The 22204-nt window shown below is 43.4% G+C and overlaps 2 protein-coding genes across 8 annotated transcripts; one reads left to right on the top strand and one right to left on the bottom strand.

Annotated features, from left to right (window-relative positions):
* Positions 1-53: 53 nt before the first annotated feature.
* cep295 (centrosomal protein 295) lies at positions 54-15678 on the top strand. Of its 7 annotated transcripts, none has more exons than XM_056441489.1 (29): positions 54-384; positions 825-1025; positions 1170-1294; positions 1429-1522; positions 1874-1987; positions 2079-2219; positions 2526-2709; positions 3092-3271; positions 3435-3656; positions 4436-4533; positions 4912-5112; positions 5225-5301; positions 5444-6257; positions 6666-6870; positions 7152-7352; positions 7465-7713; positions 7799-7896; positions 8341-8437; positions 8790-9017; positions 9278-9426; positions 9633-10089; positions 10885-11031; positions 12291-12766; positions 13034-13204; positions 13285-13342; positions 13799-14116; positions 14754-14826; positions 15377-15476; positions 15576-15678. In XM_056441489.1, exons 1-29 carry the CDS (start codon positions 286-288, stop codon positions 15621-15623), a joined length of 5625 nt encoding a protein of 1874 aa, XP_056297464.1. In that variant the 5' UTR covers positions 54-285; the 3' UTR covers positions 15624-15678. The 7 variants fall into 7 exon arrangements, with proteins under 7 accessions (XP_056297464.1, XP_056297465.1, XP_056297469.1 ...); XM_056441490.1 differs by having other exon boundaries at positions 1871-1987; positions 3438-3656; XM_056441494.1 differs by having other exon boundaries at positions 1871-1987; positions 6687-6870.
* A 52-nt stretch (positions 15679-15730) lies between these two features.
* ech1 (enoyl CoA hydratase 1, peroxisomal) lies at positions 15731-21029 on the bottom strand. Its single transcript, XM_056441500.1, has 10 exons — positions 20734-21029; positions 19403-19571; positions 19038-19126; positions 18822-18946; positions 18633-18681; positions 18210-18274; positions 17679-17749; positions 17237-17308; positions 16407-16557; positions 15731-16322 (listed from the first exon to the last, which is right to left on the bottom strand). The coding sequence occupies exons 1-10, from the start codon at positions 20768-20770 to the stop codon at positions 16218-16220; spliced, it is 933 nt and encodes a 310-aa protein (XP_056297475.1). The 5' UTR covers positions 20771-21029; the 3' UTR covers positions 15731-16217.
* Between the last annotated feature and the right edge of the window lie 1175 nt (positions 21030-22204).

The following is a 22204-nucleotide window of genomic DNA, read 5'->3' as shown; positions in this document are numbered from 1 at the left end:
ATGTGACGTGTGGGACAGAAAGGTTCATGTTTTCTTGTTAGGTTGGGCATGGATTTCTGGTGATTAACGAAACTCACGGGGTTGGTTTCTTCTTTGTTCGGTAACGTCATAATTTTCGTAAAAACTTCGAACAGGTTTTACGGCTTAAACCAGGCGGTCCATGGTGGTGAACCCTACAGCACAATGAAGCTAGGTTAACTAAATCTAACGAGCGTTAGCACGAAAAACGGAGTTGCTAACATTACCTGCTTGTTGAGAAATGGCCACTAGCAATATTTGAGGGAAATGAAGAGGAAAGTGGCCAAACTAAGACTAAGTCCGAACGAAGAGGCTCGAATAATACGAGAGGAACATGAACGGAGGAGAAAATTACGAATACAGCAGGTAATCTAATGTTAATGTCAGGCGTTACCAACAGAACAAGTACATTTCGGCGATGTCTGCTTTCTGCTTCACTCCATGTCTATGTCTGAATATCCGCAAATACAGCTTCTTACTGTATGATGGGAACGATGTTTCATTAAGAAATATTGCCTATAACTTAAACCAGGCCGAATAGTTTTTTCTTAACGCAATACATAACTTTATCTGCCAAGTAGCTATGTGTATACATACAAGGAATCTGATCAATGTGTACAGTACATACGTGTGTCTATATCAGAATTAGAAACATACTTTCTCTCTTTAAATGTCAGTTAGCAAAATAAAGAAGAAAGAAACCGCAATATGGCAGTTAAAAGAGATACAAAGATCAATTAAAATGTATATTATTTGAGTTCATTTCGGTTTGCCAGAAGTGTTCTTCTGTTGTGCTCATGGTATAGGTGCGGGAGCAGCAGAGGTACATTGCACTGCAGATCCGCAGAGAGGTCGAGCAGAGACGGCAGCGTGAGCTGGATCAGCTGGAGCAGGAGCTGAGGGAGGACTGGGAGCGACAGCAGAGGGACAAACTCCACGCGCTGCAGAAGCTCTACCAGGAGAGCCTCCAGCTTGTTGGTCAGGGACACAGGAGTGCAAAAGAAAACGTAAGATGATTTTGGAGACAGCGAAAGGGAGATTAACACAGCTGAAACCAAAATGTGACCAACGCAATATAACAACCTCACAATAATGTGAAAACAGTCTCCCAATAATTAATTTGTTGTGTAATTTTAATTTATTTGCACAAGGAGCCCGACTTGGATGCCATAGCTCAGAGAGAGGAGGAAAATCATGTCAAAGCAGAGGAGCGGTATCGGGAAGCCCTGAAGGAGCTCAAATCACAGAGGCTTAAAGATGACGAGAGGCAAAGCCGGTAGGCAGCTTTCACAAACATTTTCCCGAAATACATTTACATAGATGGATAGTTTATTCATCCAAAGGGGGAAATTTGTTGGGATTTAGTCAGAATTAACTGAACATTAAGTCTTTCCATTTGCTTGTCTGTAGATCCATCAATGCCAGGAGGAAGGCGCTACAGACCGAGAAGGAAAGATCGGCAAAAGTGGCCAGCCTTCCCGTGCCTCTCCCAAACCCCATTCAGGTGCCCAATCAGTGATATTAATGACACTATTTTCATGTTGGCCCGACAAATGTGTTTTTTAAAATTTACAATACAAGTTAGTGTGGTAAATTGGCGTAAGGATTTCACAGAATTAAGTTCGGGCAAAGTGATTCAGTACGGAAATGCGGCAGGCGATTTTTACATACCTGTTCACTTATAACGGATGTTTTGGCTCAGGCTTGATATCTCCATTCATCCTCCCAACACACAACTAAGCATCGCTGCCAATCTGACCTGTCCTGTTTACAAAGTAACACACAGACTTTTCAAGGGGCATAGTTTAAGTTCTGGAAGGAGTAAAGGTCACGTTGGCTTCTCTTGTTCCAGCAGACCATCGATACCAAGAAGCCGTGTGTAGTCAAGAAATCTGACGTGAGTGCCTTCGCCGCCACACATTACCACATGTCTGAGAGCACCGTGGACAGAGAGGCAGACTCGAAGCAGGTAATCCCTCTGTTTATTGCACACGCGTAACTCCACAGTTTTCGTGTCCTCCCTCCGATCGGAGTTGTCTAATCTATGCACGTGCCTGCAGCTGAATGCCCACGAGGGAGCTGAGCTGGAGGTGAGGAGACTGCAAGACTTGCAGAGGGAGGAAAAGAGGAGGAAAGAGGAGCAGCTCGAGAAGGCTCGCCTTAGAGGGAAGGAGGCTCTGAGGAGGGAACATGTCATCCAGGTACAATTTACCGGTTACTGAAATGAGTAGATGGACACTAAAATGTGTAGCTGCAAGATTATTTGCTCCAATTTAACACGTAATAAGTTTTGCAAATACTGTTGACTAGCAGCAGGACAAAAGCATTCCTCACAGTTTATGTAATGCCTGTTGGGGTATATACTCTATATTGGTGTTGACACGTTTGTCATTCAAAAAATTCAGATAAATTCATCCTCAGAAAATTAGTTGGTACTAGGCTAAAAGTATCTTGTGAGCACTTCTTTAAAAGATCTGACTTGATCCGTTTTTCATGGTCCCCTTTAGGATCGCGAACGCTTACTCGTTGAATTGGAGCACGTGCAGCAGACGGACTTGCTGAGAAGGAGACAGCAGGTGTCCCACATGCCTCCTCAGATCTTCCAGCCTCTCCTAAAGAGACAGGAGATGAGGGAGGACTTCCAGAGGGAGATAGAGTTTGCCTTTGAGGACATGTACACCGGAGAGAGGAGTAAGGGCGGTTCTGTACGTCATTGTATTCAAGTGCACGACTGTGAAGTAGTCAGAAGCTTCCACTCTTGTCTCTTGTTGATCCAATTGTTGCTCTCCTGGAGGTTTCTTCCCTTTTTTCCCCCGTGAAACGTTTTTTTCTCCTTTTTTGGGGGAGTTTTCCCTGATCTGATATGAGGTCCTGGCACAGGGATGTCGTATGTGTATAGATTATAAAGCCCTTTTAGGCAAATTGATGATATTGGGCTCAACAAAATAAACAAAATTGAATTGAAATTTATCTCAAATGGTCATGGCTTTGAGCCTCTCTGCTTTGGTGGGCGACGCAGCATACAGGTACAGTTTCAATGGAGACTCGTTAAACTTTGACTGTCTGATCCCAGGGGTGAAAGGTGACCTGGTGGTCCAGCTGGTACCCGAGCCTCTGCCCGCTCTGTCCATGGGCAGCCAGGACCAAGAGCTGGAAGTCTCCCTGGATGAAGTCGCCACGCAAGGACCAGTACCAAAACAACATGATGCTGAGCGGGAAGCGGGATGCACTGAAGAGGAGGCATCTGCTCAAGGTGAGGAGAAGCCCCAGATACACATACATCTTTTATAATTTATTCAATCTTAAGGGATGTTTCAAGATTTATTTTGCTTTACAAAAAAATGGTAATTTTTTATTTGATTTATAAGGGAGTTAATTAGCCAGAATGTCTTTCAGTGGTTTTTCTGTACTTGCAGCAGAGTCTTTCAAACCTGCTCCCAGATGGGCTTTGAAGAAACTCCTGGATCGCATCAGGAGCCAGAGGAACCAGTGGACTGACCCTGCAGCCGATTCACCGACCGCCATCACCGCTCAGATTCCAGAGCGGGACACGACCATCGACACAGGCTCTCTGACCAGCGAGGAGAACGGCCCCCTCCCCCCCACGGAGCGCCCTGAGCCGGCCCACTCACCTCCGGGTAAGTCATTTATTGTGACCAGCTGTAGTAAGATGTTTATAGAGCACAAAGGGATTCACATTTTTATTTAAAGATTTTAAAAATACAAGATTTTTTTCTTTAATTTCTTCACATTTTTGCCCTATCTACACTAGTTTATCAGGGCTTTGGCAAACCCTATATTAATAGTGATCAGTATTGTCAAGTCAATTGTCTCAACCGTCACAAATTGCATTAAAATGGTAGAATTTAAGAACATTCACTCATGTATTTACATTTTTTGCTACTTTATACTTTTACTCCACGATATCTCAGCCAGAAATATTGTAATTTCTACTCCACTACATTTATTTTAATAATGTACATTACTTTTACAATACTAAATAATATAAAAAGAAATATAGTTAAGTTAACTAATATATTCGTATATATTATTATCGATTAAACCCAGCAGCATATAAAGTATTAAAATGAGCGACAGCTTTACCAGCTGCAACATTCAAGTCATGAACACATTCATGCATCAATAATTATGATCCAATAAAGTTATGTATAATATTCTGAAATGGTCCATTCTGCATGATTAGTCGCCCTGCTTTAAAGAGTTGATTTTTGTACTTCTACTTGAGTGATAATTACAAGTGCCGTCTAATACATGGCTACTTTTATTAATTTTTCTCAAATCGGAAATATGCTCCTGTTTTTGTTTTCCAAACATAACTCCCATGACAGTAAAAAGAAACTACAATATTTCGATGTTGTGAGATAGTTATTTTGTGTTAATTATTTAATTCCACCAGCGTCTGAGACAACGGAGCCGTCGTATACAGCAGGTCCTCCACTTCCTGATGGACCTGCACGCAGAGTCCAAGAGTTTGAAGAAGAACACAAGAGAAGGGTATGTGTTGATTCCCATTTAATAGGATACAATGCAGGAGCTACTTTTAAACACTGTACTCATGGGCAGGAGCAGGCGATCACACCGGTTTAAATGCTTCTCCTTGTGTTTATACATTGACAGTGGTTTGATCACAATGTCAATTTGATAGAAATCAGTCAGTATTCTCTATATTTTTTAAATTTCTTTCAAAGAAGCCAACATCTTGTTCCGTCGTTATCCTAGTAGGCTCATTCAAAATGAGCCGGCCCTCTGCAGTATGACCGGAAAGTGAACTGCAGTCTTCAAAGTCTTGCAGTCTTCTTTTTTCTCTCTTTACTTTGCATTCGATATCCAGTGAAAGTTTGCTATTTTTAAACTGTGTTTTTTTTTCTTCAGGAAAAGGAGCTTGACAGGGAGAAGCAGCAGCAGGTGGTTTTGCTTCAGGAGCTGGAAGAGCAGAAGGCCCAATTGGAGCAGATGCTGCTCGAGGCCCAGCAGGAGAGAGAAGACCTGAAGGCTGTTGTGACCCAGGACCAACCAGAAGTACCTGTCCATGACCAGGAAGTCACCCCTGTCACTCCTACTGTGGCCACTGAGGTAGGCCCCTCTATATTCCTGTCAACTTTTACAGGTGTTGTTCGGGGACTTCCTTTAAGATACCCTTTGAAAAGTTACTTCAGTGAATAATTACTGCTTCTGCACTCTGCAGCTGGTGCCTCCCGCAGGTGAAGATGTCCACACCAGACGGATTAAAGAGTACCAACAGCGGCTGTTGGAACAAAACAGGTGTTTTTTTTAAGGCCTGAAATTAAACTACTTTTGTTATGGTAACGAACCTCTTCAGAGGATCTAAGTATACGTTGTAAAGCCCTTTGAGGCCGTGATTTAAATGTAATTGACTTTTATTCCTCGGACCACCTCTTTTTAGGATTCACCAGAAGTCGGTGGAAGTGGCTCGTCATCATCTGGAGGAATACCAGCGAGCTCTTCAGATTCGTTACAACTTGACCGCCACGTCGTCTGAGCCAGCAGGCTTTGTTCACCCTCTTCTGCAAGACCCTCGGTCTTCGCATCTTGCAGCTCCCCCGCATTTCCTTACGACCCCTACGGCGACCCCATGCATCCAGGCCAAACTGCAACCCCCTGCGGAACTTCCCCCAAGGCAGTCTGACGTGTCGGTTCTGCCCGCACGACTTCCCAGTGTGAGCGTTGGCTCCAAGCGGTCACCACTGGATGAAGTTGGATCCTTTCCGAGCGATTCGATGAACCGGGGACCGGATGTCAGCGCGTGGCTGACCGACAACATAATGCAGAGAGTGACGGAGCACCTTCCAGAGAGAGTGAGGCCCTGTTCGGAGCCGCCGCCTCACAAACGGTTACCAGCGCAACATTCAGCCAGCTTCCCGTCCCAGCCGACCTCTGATCCCATCCAAGCCGTTAAGTCGCACATCACAGAGAGGGTACCTGTGGTCGAGAGGGGGCCCGTGCCACACGGCTCCGTACGGTCCAGGTCCCCGAGCTCCAGGGACGACGATGACGACGACATGGAGAGTCAGAGACGAGAGCTGCTGGAGGTCCAGAGACGAGTGCTGGATCAGAGGGAGGCCGTGGCGCTGCAGCAGAGGCGGCGAGAAGAGGAGAGGCAGAGGCGGGAAGAGCAGCGACGAAGACAGGAAGCAGAGATGGAGCAGATGAGGCAGCAAAATGAGATACTGCAGGCTCTGATTCATACTGAAGAACAAGTAAGTGAGGAAACCTTCTTGTTGCAGTACCGTAGACAAATCAGTTTGTTTCTACACAAATTGAATAAAAAACAAAACAATGTTTCTTTACACTGAGCGATGATGTGAAATTACCTAACCTGAATTGTATTTGATCTTAAATGCATTTCGTGAGGGTTTCTACACTTGAACTGAGCTCAGTGTGTGTGTGTGTGTGTGTGTGTGTGGAGTTGTGTGTGAGTTGTGCGAGTGTGTGAGATTCTGTGTGTCTAGATGTTGTGTTGTTTCTGCACACAGAGCTATGATGTGAATTTACCTGGACCTAAAGTGTATTTGATGAAAATACATTTCATGAGGCTTCTACACTTGAACTGAGCTCTGTGTCCGCGTGCATGTATAAGGGAAAAAAAATAATAATACAACTTTCAGAATGCATTTTTCCATCCACAGCTTGTTCCAGAGGCTGCCGGTAAGGTGCTGGTTTCAGAGGACATCGGTCAGAACCGCCTCAAATTACTCGCATCCCTGCTGAGAGCCATCGAGGAGTCGAACGGAGGAACTTTATCTCACTTGGAAGACCCGCAGGAGAAAGACTGCTCCCCTACACAACGGCCCTCTGTCAGTGGTGAGAAAAGTAACTGACAGATTCCTCCCACCTTTTTTCCCAGAATTTCTGTTTAACTACAGAAAGGTAAACCTATCCCACATAATTCCATTTTCTATTTGTGATCTTGACAAACTGTTTTAATGCCAAAGTGTCACATTGTCTCATTCCAATTTCATTGGATTCCCGCACTCCTCATTCCAAACCCTTAACATAGCTAGTTTGTAAATTTAAAAGGTGGAGACTTAATGTCACCTTAAACGCCTGCAGTCATCTATATGGTGGAGTAATTGTTTTTATTTTCCATTAAGGTCTCATCTGTCACAGCGATGTTCCTGCCGGACCTGTCCCAGCTTCAACCTTCCCCTCTGGACTCTTCCCCCCTCCTCCTCGAGCAGCGAAGCCCCCGGTGACCCGCATCAGGCTGAGCGCCATGGAGATGATGACGGAGCAACACGAGCTCAGTGCTATCCAGGAGGTGGAGACACCGGTCAACGCCAGCCAAGTCGCAGGTCGGCTCAGCCACAGAAACGCACGACAGTTTTCATCACACGCACCACACATGACTACGCTGTCGCTGGTTGATTGTCATTCATTTGGATTGTCAATGTTTCTTACCCACAGGCCCACCGGAGGATAGTGCGACAGTCCCCTCACACGCTCTAGGCTGGGATGGGCAGGAGGACTCGGAATCGTCGATGTCGTCTGACCGGACCCTGCAGACCCCCTCTTGGTCCAGCGGTGGGCAGCGGTCATCTGAGCGCTCAACCGGCTCTGGGACGAGCTCAGGGAGATCCAGCCATCTCCTTTGGAGAGAGAGGCTGCTGATCGGGGCAGAGACATCTTCAGAATCCTCAGGGACTGGTACGGCAGGTGAAGAGATAAAGACTACTGATGGGAGGGGAAATAATGTGAGGAAAATAAAGCTATGTCCTCTTGGTTTGAACACCGTTTCCAGAATCGATCCTAAGGATGATCTCACCGTTTTCGCCTAACCCTGGGAGAGGAGCTGACTATGCTGGTCCTGCGGTCACAAGCAACAGACCCTCCACAGAGGTAACGGATCCTGCCGAGGACAGACATAACTGGCTCTTTGCTCTCTTTCAAGTGTGTGGATGTTGTGTTGTGTCTGTACCCAGAGCAATGATGTGACTTTACCTGGACCTAAAGTGTATTTGATAAATACATTTCATGAGGCTTCTACACTTGAACTGAGCTCTGTGTGTGTCTGTGCGTGAGAGTGTGCGTGTGTGTCTGAGAGTGTGTGATTCTGTGTGTCTGTGAGTGTGCATGTGTGTGTGATTCTGTGTGTCTAGATGTTGTTTTGTTTCTGCACACAGAGCTATGATGTGACTTAACCTGGACCTAAAGTGTATTTGATGAAAATACATTTCATGAGGCTTCTACACTTGAACTGAGCTCTGTCTATTTGCATGTATGCGTGTCCCAACTCGTTTTGTATCTCCTTTTTAATGCATTTATTTTGTGTGCATGTTTCAGTCTGCACGTAGGACTTCAGAACCTGACTGCCTCTCCTCCGCCTCCATCTCCACCGGCAGCTACATCACCACTGACCCTGAGCTAAACGTCGATGCCGGTGAGCGACAGCAGGCGCGTGTGGCTTGTAGCACACCGTGCTTTTGCTTCGTGGTTCGGTGCAGAATTTTGTGGTTGATTTTGAATCTTGTGAAACAATGAATTATATAGTGAGACGTGTTGTAATATGCTTCAATTTCACCGTCTGTTGAAAGCTGCTCTGCATGAATGTACTGTAGGTAACACTGACTATGGTACCTCATACAAGCTCACACTCAAGAAATCTGAACTATGCCTTCTACGGTGAGACTATCCGATGATGATGACATGTGACTCATACTGTATATAATCCAGACAACATGCCCTTTTGTGTTTCTAACTTTACTATAATCTGTTTCCCTCTCCTTCTTCAGCAGATAAATCCCCGTCGCTCGGGCATTGTCCAAAACCAGGACGAGGAGCACAGTTTCTTGAAGTCTCCTCTCCGTCCGCACAAAGCTCCTGTATCGAGGACAGCCCGGCCTCTGGCAGTCCTGGTCTGGCTGTGGCCTCTCTGTTTAACGACAGCAGCATCCAGCACATTATAGACAGATACACAAGGGAGCTAAACATCTCCCTCAATGCCGCTGGCAAAACCACAGGTATACTCCTCCTCTCTCTCTCTTCAGCTTGATAGATACACCTGTGTGCTGGTATTTGTTTGCTGCACTGCCTCGCCTTTTGTATTACTCTATACATTGTTTTTTTTGTTTTTTACGACATAGTTGAATATCATTTGTTTCGGTATAGTAGACATCCAAAGATGAAATGCATAAAAACTCACTGGTTGCACATAAATGAGTATTTTACACCAGGTTGCATCCCCTGAGTTGGTGTCCCGTTTCCTCTCGTTGGTCCACAGACAGCGAAGGCTCATACGTGGAGGAACCCGGCGCTTCAGTTTCTCAGCAAGCTTTGGTTCGAGTCTCAGAGACGAGGGGGGAGGATGAAAGCTTTGCGTCTCTCCGCTCTATTTCCTCAGACACCGCAGGAGCACAGAGGAGTGTCCTGGTCAGTGACTCACAATCCACAATAGCTGCTATGCAATTTTAAGTTGTAACACAACGTTTTTTTTTTTTTATGGCCACTTGGGGAAAACTGTTTAACTTGTATTTAAAAGAGAGGTGAATATGGTGTGCAAATCTTCCATTTCACTTCTAAATATCTTTTTGCTGTGACAAATACCCACCATCTAACTGATTTTGTTTTTGCTTCAGGATTTGCACAACGGCATAAATCCGATCCCGGAGCACTTCTCGGGCGAGGACCCATCACTGGCTGAGGAGCAGGACTCTTTCAGACCTCTGATTGGCCAGCTGGCGGAGCAGTCGTCCTGCCTCGCCGCCGACCAGAGGGACTCGGCCATGGAGCAGTTGGTCTGTCAACCGTCCGCTCACTCGTCCATGATTGGTCAGCTACCAGGCTCGCAGGTTTCGGTGAGCTTCGACCAGGGCGGATGGGATTCCACTCTGAGTCGGCTGATCGGTCGACTCTCCAATCAGTCCAGCTCCCATTCGCTGAGCGGCGGGCAGGACTTCTACACCGGCCAGCTGACGGGACCGGGGCCGTCCGAGGAGTCGACCACATGGCTGGATGGAGGGCTGGGAGAGAGCCGGATGAGACTGCTGGTTGTGGAGCTGGATGAGTCTGCTGCCCAGCACAGTGGAACCTCAGGTAAAGGAAGCGTATGGAAATTAAATGGGTTGTATGGTTTTAAATGGCGAGTGAAAGACTGCAACCTTTTCATAATAATGTATGATGGCTAATTGTCTTCTTCACAATGTTTTATTTAATAATTAATTAATGAAAACCTATTCTATCAATGCCAATTTAAAGATACGTACTCTTTGCATTTGAAATAGTTTTCATGCCACAATAGTGCTGGGGCAGTAATTTAATATTATCTATTGTCATTCAATTAAATCATACAACCACATACAGCAGGTAAAATAAGTATTAAAGGTGCTATTGCCATGATGTTTTCACCAGATGTTGGTAACTAACAACCCAAGTGATCCGTATATATAAAGAAAACTAAATAAGTTCAAAGATTATGTTACGTTCGATAAAATGAAATGACACGGAAAAATAATTGAATACGCTTAATGAAATATATTTTATACTTGATCCAAAAGCTTGTGTTGCTAACGACAGCTTAGAGATGCCTCCTGTACGGAGAAACTCGTCTCATGCATTGCGCAGGTGTGATTTTGTCCCGTTCTTTAACACAAACCGTCTTCAAATCTTGTCGCTTCCTTGGATCTCTGAAAATAGGTGACGTGTTAAATACTTATTTCCCCTGCTGCCCAATGATGCGCAATAACGTTGTGTACATTGTTAATAACAAGCATATACTGACTACAAGTGGTGTGCCTGCATGTAAACTTAGTCAGATTCAAACGTCCCCACAGTGTGACGTTGGACAGGGGAGAATGCGGTTGGAACTTGAATGTTGAATTTGTTTTCCAGCCCGTGTGGATCTCGGTGTCTCGACTGAGGCCCCTCCTGACGCCTCGTTGCACAGCGCCTCGACCCCCGCTGCGAATCCACAGCCACAAGGCCAGACGGTGCAGAACCAAACCAGTCCAATGCACCTGGGCCTAGAGGGGACTGAAGGTGAGGCATAAACTACTCAAGTAATTACAGTTGTAATTAATTGTAAAATAATCGTGTGTGTTTTTTGGAGTGTATTACGATCATGCACAATGTGTATATCTATCGTCTGTTTGTAGCCCAAGTTAGAGTTTGAGTCGGGACACTCGAGTCAAAATGAGTGAGTTTTTTTCTACTGCACAGTCTTTAGCAAACGTCAGCCATTAATATAATTACCTTTGCATTGAAAATGCGGAAGGTAATGTTTTGATCGCCGTGTATTTATTTATTTATTTGTATGCGTGTTATTCGCAAAACTCAAAAAGTATTGAACCGAATCGCATGAAATTTGGTGGGATGATTGGTTATTATCCGGGGACCAGTTGATTAGATTTTGGGATCGATCGGGTCAAAGTTCAAGGTCAAAGGTCATGAACAGGTCAAAATCTTCTTGAATCGCATGAAATTTGGTGGGATGATTGGTTATTATACGGGGACCATTTGATTAGATTTTGGGATCAATCGGGTCAAAGGTCAAGGTCATGGAAAGGTCAAAATCTATTTTTTTTACCATAGCACGATACATTTTTGTCCAATTAGCATGCAACTAATGCCAAAATGTTCATAATTCAATGCCCAATCTTGTGATATGCGAAGGTATGCGCTCTACCGAGTGCCCATTCTAGTGTATTTATTTATTTGTATGCGTGTTACTCGCATAACTAAAAAAGTATTAAACCGAATCGCATGAAATTTGGTGGGATGATTGGTTATTATCCGGGGACCATTTGATTATATTTTGGGATCGATCGGGTCAAAGGTCAAGGTCATGAAAATATCAACATCTTCTTGAATCGCATGAAATTTGGTGGGATGATTGGTTATTATCCAGGGACCATCTGAATAGATTTTGGGATTGATCGGGTCAAAGGTCAAGATCTTCTTTTTACCATAGCACGGTCAATTTTTATCCAATTGGCATGCAACTAATGCCAAAATGTTCATAATTCAATGCCCAATCTTGTGATATGCGAAGGTATGTGCTCTACCGAGTGCCCGTTCTAGTTGAATGTATTTTTTTTGTTAGTGTAAAATGTTTTAGCACCATCGTCTTTCCCAATAAGAAGAGAGAACATGAGCCTAGAGATGAAGAGCTGCACCCAGCATTTATTTCAAATATTTGTGATCCTCCCGAGCGGCCTGCCATAGAAGAATTGTAAATGGACATTCAGTCTTGGGTAGAAACACGGTGTGCTTAATGACGGTTCATGTTTATTTTCCAGCTTCAGTGCTTCTAGACTCTGACTCGTTTCACCCGCTGCTGGCTGAGGTCACACACAACGAAACGGCGGAGCCCTCCATGATCTTTCACCTGCCCGATCACGATGGGCCGACGTCTCCTGAGGGACAGCCGGCCTGCGGGGAGAGTCGTGGTTCTGCATCTTCTGAGGAGTTTGAAGCCCACGCTGACTCGTCTGTCGAGTCCGAGCCGTCCCCCGAGCGCCTCAGAGAGGAGGAGCCGTCTGGCTGCGCTGCTGTTTCCCCCGCCTCACATGACTCCTCCTCCCAGCTAATCACCTCCGACTGCCATCCCGATGAATCTGTCCTGATGCTGTCTCCCGCCGCAGACGTGGAGCTAACAGCTCTGAGCTTGTCCCGTTTAACAATGTGTGACGATGCAACTCGTGTGGACATGCCGCTGCCAGAGGGAGCGGCGGCAGACGGAAATCACGTCTGGCCTTTCTCCTATAAGATACTGGTACGATATGTCTGCCTGTACACTCGAGCATCCTCCTTTATGGTCACTGCCAGTCAGTTAATGTCTAAACGCAACACCTGCCCCATTAAGAGCATCGTCCTGTCACGCTGACCGCTGCACGGCGTTAATTGTAGTCAAAGGTCACAGTTTATTTTGGGAAGTATTAGTTCTGTTATGTTTTTAAACTTTGTTCTCCTTGTTTCTTTGGAACATGTTTGCACTGTCATCGGCTGAGATACCTGCTCGTCATCTCTCCCTGTCCATCAGGAAGCTGCCGGGGAGAAGGGGATCCTCGAGCAGTCGGAGATCACGCTAGTGAGCCTGACGGACACCACGCTGCAGGACCAGGAGGAGACCGACACTGAGGAAGTGGGAATGTGGGACGACGATCATCCAGACGGAGTGGAGGAAGAAGGACAGCGAGCCCAAGAGACGGAGGTTACTGAAGCTAAAATCACCCGTATAGACAGAGGGCAGGCGTCTTTCTGAACTCTAAACACAGACGTCGTCTCTTCTAGGGGTCCCAATACATGTCGCAGGAAGAGAGTCCAGAAGATGAGAAACACACACACCCAGGTAAAAGTCAGAGCAGTTACAGACTGAATATATCAATACAAGATGTTTAGGGATCAGGAACAAAAAGGTAGCACTAATCAACACACTCAAACAGATTAAATTAGTGATGTCTAATGCCAGGCCACTCGCTCCAAACTAAACAAATAGGGGGCATTACTACATGGGATGGGGTTGGGATGGCGATAAAAAGTTGCTTGCCAGAGCGCCAACCGTCTCTGATTACCGTGAAACTAACCGGGGGCTGTACCTTCAACGTGACAACAAGCCCTCTGTGCAGCTCAACTGGTATTACAAGACACGGCGGCCTGGTTAGCATGCTCATTTTGGTAAAATGTCTAAAACACAATACAAAGACCTCTTGATAATGTTAGTTTATTTTTTAAAAGTTTTAAACAAACTGGAATCCTTTATTTTCGGTCCGAACATTGTAAACTTGTGAAAACTTCCTGTCCGTAGAGCCAGTGACGCTCCTGGACTTTCAGTGGGGTTCCAGTCGCCTGCAGGAGGTCCACCAGCAGAAGCGCAGTGCGCTGCTCCAGAGGTCGTCCCGCAGGGTGGAGGAGATCAAGGCCAAAGGGGCTCTCGCCAAGGTTCAACCTGAGATCCGAGTTCCAGCCGAAGCCAGAGAGCAGCCCGTGGCTAAGGGATCTAAACCAGTCCCCTGTAAAGCCAAGATGTCAGAGACTCGACATCAGGCTGATACCGAGTCAAAGGGGACTCGCGCTGAGAAGTCTGGCTCCATCAAGCAGAAAAAGCCGCAGCTCCTCCCTCCAGGTATCTTAACTTCAATTCCATTTCACACTTTAATTATATCCCTTTAAACTCAGTTGTGATTTTTTAAAATGTATCACTCGATTTTATAGAAGCATCCTGAATTTAATGGAGAATGTTTTTTACCTACAGTATAACTTAATAGTTCTATGCAACTTTAATTTAGATGGGAGCCTTTTGCACGTGTGTTCTGAAGATGTGCCACTACAAGGATCCATTAACTCTGTCAAAGATATGCGCAAATATGTAGTGTTAAACATTTTTTAAAGTTGTATGGTTAGGTTTATCAAGATTTGTGTCTCCTGAGAGACATTTTTAACTTGCAAAACTTTTATCCCATCCATTCACCCTCTTGGAATGGCTTTAATCTGATCAGTTGCATTATGCCTACTTGTCAATAAATCCTTTCGGGTGAATGTGAACGCACTCCGTGAGCTCAGTTTAAAATGTTACGGTTAGACTTCTGATACGGATAGCTGACTTGGAATTAAAGGGTTATGAGAATGAAATGAGTGTGTTATAACCCTTGAGTGCTCTAACATGTCTTTCAAGTGGAACCAGGACCGGTTAACTGTCCGCTATGTAAAGTATTTAGCAACAATCTGTGTAGAGAATTGGTATTTGTTCTGTGTTCCCTCAGTGGTCGAGGTGAAGACCTGCACAGCGGAGCAAAGGAAGCGGGATGTTTCTGAGATGCACCACAGAACTCAGAGGTACCGCTGCAATATTATGTAGTTGTAACCTCTCCACTGTCTACTGTGCAGTAAATGTTGCTTATACTACTTTTAAAAAGGCAAAGGGTCATTTTTGAAGGGTTAAAGTTTTCCTAAGAATTATGTATAGACTGTTTAACAGGACGGCACGGAGGACACCGCCACAGTGCAGCAATCACGGGCAGAGTCAGGTCTGCAGGGTTTACGGTTTGTGATCAATCAAAAGAACTGAAAGCAAAGCTCAGTCTCGAGCTCCATCAGTTTCCTACACAAGCTCTCAGCCGGGCCGCTAGTCGGCTGACAGACCGAACCTGCTTCAGGCAGAGGAGAAGAATAACTTCTCCTCCCGCGGTGTTTTCCCCTCCTTGCCTTTTATTTGCCTCCCTGACGAGGAGATCACGATCGGGTGCGTCTCTTCTCACACCCGATGCTCTCCTCAGACAGAGGGGCGTAAACAGGGACTGACGATCTGACGACATATTATATCTGATATGATTACAGTCAATCCAAACAATGCAGCGTATTGATAATCAATCGTGTGTCTCTGCAGACTGTATGATCAGCTGGAGGAGGTGAAGCATCAGAAAGCCGCCGGGAACCGACAGCAAACGTATGCAAAAAACAGACTGAAGGCCAAAGAGTTCCACAAGGTAAACTTTTGAATTATGAGCATGTTTGAGAATATATATAATATATATATATATAAAGACTGCTTCTTACATAACTGCTTTCTACCAATCTTTTCACAGAAAACCTTACAGAAGCTTCGTGCCAAGCATCCTCTGAATGTGTCCTAGTTCTACCTGTGTAAAGTTTTTATTTTTATCAATAAAGCATTTTAAGTTATTTAAATCCACTTTGCACTTCCACATTTTTAACTAAATGGATATTTCGTCTGTCCATCCAGTCTTAACTCGGATGAGTTTCTTTATTAAGATTAAACATTGATTCGTCGATTAATGAATCACAAAAATTACTTCTGATATTTCAGTTTGTAAAATTCATCCTGTGTTCACCCAAAACAAAATGTACACACAAATGACTTCATATGGAAAGCAGAGTTTCCGTTTCATAGGCGTTTAACCAAAACAACGCAGATCTCTAGAAACCAATCCTAAGAAGGAATCATCATATGACATTGCCATGCATATCCAAGGTGTATTTAGTGGGGGGGGGGGAACCGACTGCAGTCGTTGATGATGATCTGTGGCTGCAGCTGCAAAAATCTGTTCATCTAGTATGGAAAAAAACTACTTCAGAGCAATTAAAGCCTTCCGTCTTCGTTTGGCGTAAGGGAGAAACTTGAATTCAGAAGGTTTATTGTTATATTTCCCTTTAGGAGCGAGTCACATGGAGGCAGAGATAAACGGCATCTCTTGTGTTTGGCGGGTTTAGAGTTTGGAGAAGGCTATCGTCTTGGGGCTCTTCTTCTCCATGGTCGCCTGAGCTGATTTCATCACGTCCTGAGTCTGAAGCATGCTCATGTTCCAGGTCGCCTGGAAAGGGACCAACAAGGTGCTCAGTGCTTTAATAATATACATCGCTGTGAGGCAGACTAAATAAAAAGGTGCTGTTCTCACCATGTAGTCCAGTGCTTCTGCCACACTGTGGTCTCTGGAGTAGATCAGGTTGATTTTGGTGCCCTGCACGGCTACGGGGCTGCGGCCAGCGATCTCCCCGGCCAGCTCCAGGGCTGCAGCCATCATGGCCTCCTTATCGGGAAACACTCGGCTGAAGAGGGAATGTGTAGATATTAAATGCCATTTCTCGTAGTCAGAATGCTAAATATATCCACGATGGCATCTATACTGGCAGAAACTGTATATCTGGGTATCTACAACTTTGATTGTACTATTCCAAACAAAAGATATATATTTAAATCCTTAAAATGTACAACATACCAACTCGGATATATCCACTGTCATTCTTTGAGGAAATGTCACTTTTGCCATTTCTGTAAATTGGACTTTCAGATATCCACACCTGCATTTTATAATATCTACATTTAACATTTGGCACCTTAATTTTTTGACGGGGGGGGAATGTACAGAAATCGCAAATATCCACTAATATATTTAATTATGGATATGTTTTGAAATTTGAATATCAAATCCAAATGTTCATTTTGAATGGGATAAACAGAAGTATGGCTATCGGCATCTGTTGAATGTAAAACAGCTTTCCATAAAGCCTGAAGATTTCTGGATAATAAAAATAAACACTTCACTGCATGTGATTCCACTGAGACGAAGCTCATCAAGATCCGTCAGTTTACCAATAAATGCTGATGCAGCAGGTTCACCTTTTGACTGAGATGATAGCGCGAATGAGTCAGAATCAACACAAGAAAGAACTGGCCAATCGGCTCAGTTTCAGCACGTAGGAAAAGAAAACACCTGTAAGCATTTACCTGACCAGCCCACTGCTCTTGGCTTCATCGGCAAACATCTTCCTGGCAGTCAGAGCCAACTCGTTCACTAGGCTGGACAACAGGTCACATGACACAGGAAACTCAAAATCTGTAGCTTAATAGGCGTTAGTTATGTATATGGTCTTGACAACAAACATTTTGATATCTTTATTTCCTTGAACGGATGCCGTGTTTTAAGCCCAAGAGGCTGCGGTTGATCACAGATTAGACTGACTAGTGTAAAAAAAAAAGAAAAAGCTGAGTTCAGTTTGACCAAAGTCACAAAAATCCGCAATGTACATTGATTTTATTTGCAACTGTTTGAAACACCAATTCCATCCTGCCATCTAGATTCACAAGAGAAATCATTAATGAACATTTTTTTTTGGTGGTGTGCCCATGACCATGTACGATGATAGAGCTGTTGATTCAAATGATTTACCTGCGACTGCCGATGACTTTCGGAAGTCTCTGGAGAGTTCCAACATCTGCTGCAAGTCCAATATCAACTTCCTATAAAGCCGACCACAAAGGCAGATGCTGAGAATGGTGACATCATCCGAGTGTCCGATCAGATTATCTATGGTGTGTGAAAACTATCTACTCGGGTAGTTCTGTTGTGCATTATGAAATATATATTAGTATATATATATATATATACACAGTATATATATCTCACTTCCAATGTTATTTTAGTTATATCATAACATAACTAAAATAAATAACATAATTAAAATAACATTGGAAATGATAGTTTTCGTTCTTATTGTTTTTTAATATGGAGCCCCAAAACTGACAAAAGGCAAGAAAATATGAGTTAATTCTCAGTAAAATAAATAGTGTTAATTAAATACCTAAAACGGACTGCAAAAACAAATATAAAGCCTGATCTTCATTCAGGTGATTACATTAATTAATCATTTCCCATTTCTCCTCAGCACAAGTCCTGATGAATAGATGGACCGGTACACACCTTCACCTGGAACCAGGCGTCCTCTGTACACAGGCGAATATCACAGGCTGTGATCAGATCAATACCTGAGAGCACAACAACCCACGGTGAACATGACGGTGGGAAAACTCACTTGGAACATTTTCTGATTGCAAACTGTAGTAACAAAACTCAAAAGAGCAGCCATACGTTCCATACAAACTCATGCATCACAAAGCAAGTTCAACTTCGTCTGACTGTCTGGTAACGTTTAGCTTCCTGGATGACCGCGAACACAGCCGATGGTAAACCGGCTCCAATCATTCTGGGCGACCGTAACTAGTTAATTATTTCTTAAAGTGAAACCAGAAAACCCACCAATCTAACTTTGGGGTACCTGGTCTTCAAATTCAGAATTCATGGAAACACTGTAACAGTGTGAAGATGATGATGATGAAGTCCTACCTCCCCCAATACAGGCTCCGTGGATGGCCACGACAACAGGTTTTGGACACTAGAAGAAAAATAAACCGAATGCTGACAATGCGACATTCTAAATGCTGTCTATTTGTATATACATACATAGATACACATATATATATATATATATATATATATGTAAATCATGTCTGTGACAGAAACCATTCTTCTGACCTTCTCTATGACGGAGAACGTCTCTTGATACTTGGTGATTATTTTTCTCATGTTCCAGGCAATTCTGGCCGCGTCGTCGCCCTCCGGATTGAGTACGTCTCCGGCCATGTCCATCAGGTCGATACCTGGACGGTCGCACAGCACATAGAATAAATACAACGTTACAATAAAAGATAAGTGGCATAAAAATAAAAATGCACACGGTCCGATACTCACCGGCTGTGAAGACCTTCCCAGCTGCAGAAAACACCACCACTCTACAGCTCGGGTCCCCGGCTATCTCATTAAAGCACTCCACCATCTCACTGGGGAAAGAAAAACAACAACAAACGTATCGGTGTTGGATAAACAGTCATACAAATACATATGGGTACGCGTTTCAATCATGAATTTAAGTTGTTTACTTTGCAATTTGTGAGTTGTATGAAATCACGCAGTACGAAAGTGGTCATTGCAGACACACTTAGCGTACAAAAATGCTAATTTACCGTGCAATACAGTAAATTAGCCAATTAAGATTTCTTTATGCCATAATGGTGTCTGAGACAAATGATTGCGTATGAATATGAACAGATTCCTGCCTCCAGAACGCTCTGTTCATGGCGTTGCGTTTCTCAGGGCGGTTCAGCTCCACGTGTGTGACGGACTCTGCTGGGTGACTGATGGCCAGGGTGGTGTAAGGAGAGACGGCTCCACCTGAGGATGACATGGCCCTGACGGCAGCCTGACCGGGCAGCCAGGACCTCTGGTCTGAGAGGGGACGGACACAACGACACAAACAACAAGATCATCTCACCCAGGAAAACTACAACAGGATGAGACTGAAATCCTCCGCGAGCGACAAACTGTAGCTTAGACCTACAGATGCAGACAGAGAGCATCGAGAACATAGTTCACTGTGTTTTGCAATACATCTTTAAGATCATTTTACAAGCAACGATTCCAGAATTCTTTGTTCTCAATTGTGAGAGATTTGATGCTTTTTTACTTGTGTGAATAATATTGTTATGCTTTGGCTTTTTGCACATTGGGTTTTGGTTTTCACAATTTCTAAGATGTTATACACTAAACTACTAATCAAGGAATGTATCTGCAAGTCAAGCTACTGAGGATATTCTGCGTTCTTTCCAACAATGCCACTCGTTATATTTCTGTAACGACTGTAAAAAGTGCAAAACATCTTTTTCAGCGTATTACAACTAGTTTTCACACTTTTTGTCTGCCTGATAGAACACATGTACGTAGAGTAACTTATTATCCGGGGTTGTGGATGGTAGTAATCTATGTGATGAAAAGCTGTTTATGTATTTATTTTTTTAACTAGATAAGATAAGACTCAATAACGTGTATAGGTTATTTACACAACGGACACTTTTCATCGCAAGAGCACTTTTACTTGTAATACTTTAAGTATAGAAGTATAACCCGGAAAGTGTACTCTCTTGTACCACCCTTCCCTCCAGCAGGACCTGAATTAAGAATAACTAAATAGAAATAACCAACCTTCATGCTAATGGTATTGTTTACTTATGAAGGTCAAACCGAGGCATCAGTATTAGACAGTTTCATAACCAGTTAAAAGTTCCTCACGGTAACTTTAAGTTGACTTTTAGAAAAGGTATTAGTACTTCTACTAAATGACCTGCATGCTCCCTCCAGCACTGGTGAGAGCCCAGATGAGCGCTGCAACACAACCTTGCATGAACACAAGATTGCTGGTGACCTTTCACCTATATCGCGTTTTAAAGCTTTTTAATCACAGTTAAATAATATTTCCTCTCAAAACTCACGCGATAACGCACACACACACATCTAAACTCAGGTAGCCTACATTGTGATGTTTTGTTACATTTACAGCACATGTTCATTAATATCACGACATAAAACGAGGGGGAAACAACCACAAACTTACATTTGGTGAGAGCTGACCTGACGAACATTGACAACATCGTCTTTGACCGTTGCACCTTTTACTGGCCGATATCACCGGATGATGAACCTCCTTCACCTGCTGCTCCTGCTGCGTGTCTGCAGCTCCGTGTGCTGCCACCTAGCGGTAGCGTGTTGCACCCTCACAGCTAATGCTACTACTAGCTAATGCTAACGAGTTACCAGTAAATACCGTCTGTATGTTAGTTACTGGGCTCGTACACTGTATCACGGTTACTTTAGTGACTATGCGTTACGATACCCATCCTTAGATACTATTCACTTAAGTATGCTAGAAACAAACCCAGTTAGTCTGTCCCGATCATTTCCGGGTCAGTCACGTGATACCAGGTGACCCGAACCAATTTTATCGACAATGTATTGACAATTTAAAAGCAAAATACATACATTCAAACTAACATGCCAGGTTAATCGCAGAGGTTAATAACTAAAGACAGAAATAAAGGAATACTAAATAGAAATAAAAAACGTAAATAAACAATTCAACGAAAAAGGCACACATTGTGGTTGTGTAATTACATACATATCAGAGGCAATGCATGCGACTGCTGTTTTTACGGCCTTTTTTAGTTGGCACAGCATTTAATAGTTCAAATTCGTCTGTAGAACGAATACATGAATACTCATTAAAATAACTAGGTCATATTTATACTTCTTCTTTCAGATTATCCGTGGGATGCAGCCAATGCTTAACAAGTGTTTACCGTCACCTTCTGGGCCGGAGTACGTAATGTGAGATATTGCCCCGACGTATAAAAAAAAGGTAAATAAAGAGGTAGGCACGTGGGTTAATTAAAGATTAAAGATCGTCCATTAAAAAAACATGAACACAGAGGAATGCAGCAGAGACCATATAACACCTGGTTTATTCTTCAAACATTTCTTTCTTTCTCATCGCCTTCTTAATGACGTGTGACATTTTTAATTACTTCTTTATGAAGTACCATATAATGACTTGTGTTCATGTCTATGCTATACCAGACTCATTTTTATGACATACAATTATTTGACTGTTTTCAATGACTTTTTTGTGGTATACAGGTTTTTTGACTTTTTAAAATTATACTTTAAAAATATATACTTATGCCATTCTATACTATGATATTTTTGTATGACACACAACACTATACATTACAATACTATTACTAAACTATGATTTATTACATGAAATGTTTACGTAATTTTCTCACATTCTCACACGACTGACTGACTGCCATGTTTGTTTGTCTCTGTTTTGTCAATAAATATAATAATGTATACTTTATATTTAAAACTTTGTGGCCCATACTATCTTATGACGTATTTTAATTACAGTTTTTATTACATACTATCCTACGAGATTTCTCATGGCAGATGAGAACGTTAGGGTATACAAATATTAGGACATTTTACTGTGACATATTAAACTATAATATATTATAAACTATGACATT

Source organism: Pseudoliparis swirei, chromosome 20 (genome assembly GCF_029220125.1).
Source record: "Pseudoliparis swirei isolate HS2019 ecotype Mariana Trench chromosome 20, NWPU_hadal_v1, whole genome shotgun sequence".
NCBI classification, from domain to species: domain Eukaryota; kingdom Metazoa; phylum Chordata; class Actinopteri; order Perciformes; family Liparidae; genus Pseudoliparis; species Pseudoliparis swirei.
This window is presented reverse-complemented; position numbering and strand designations above follow the sequence as displayed.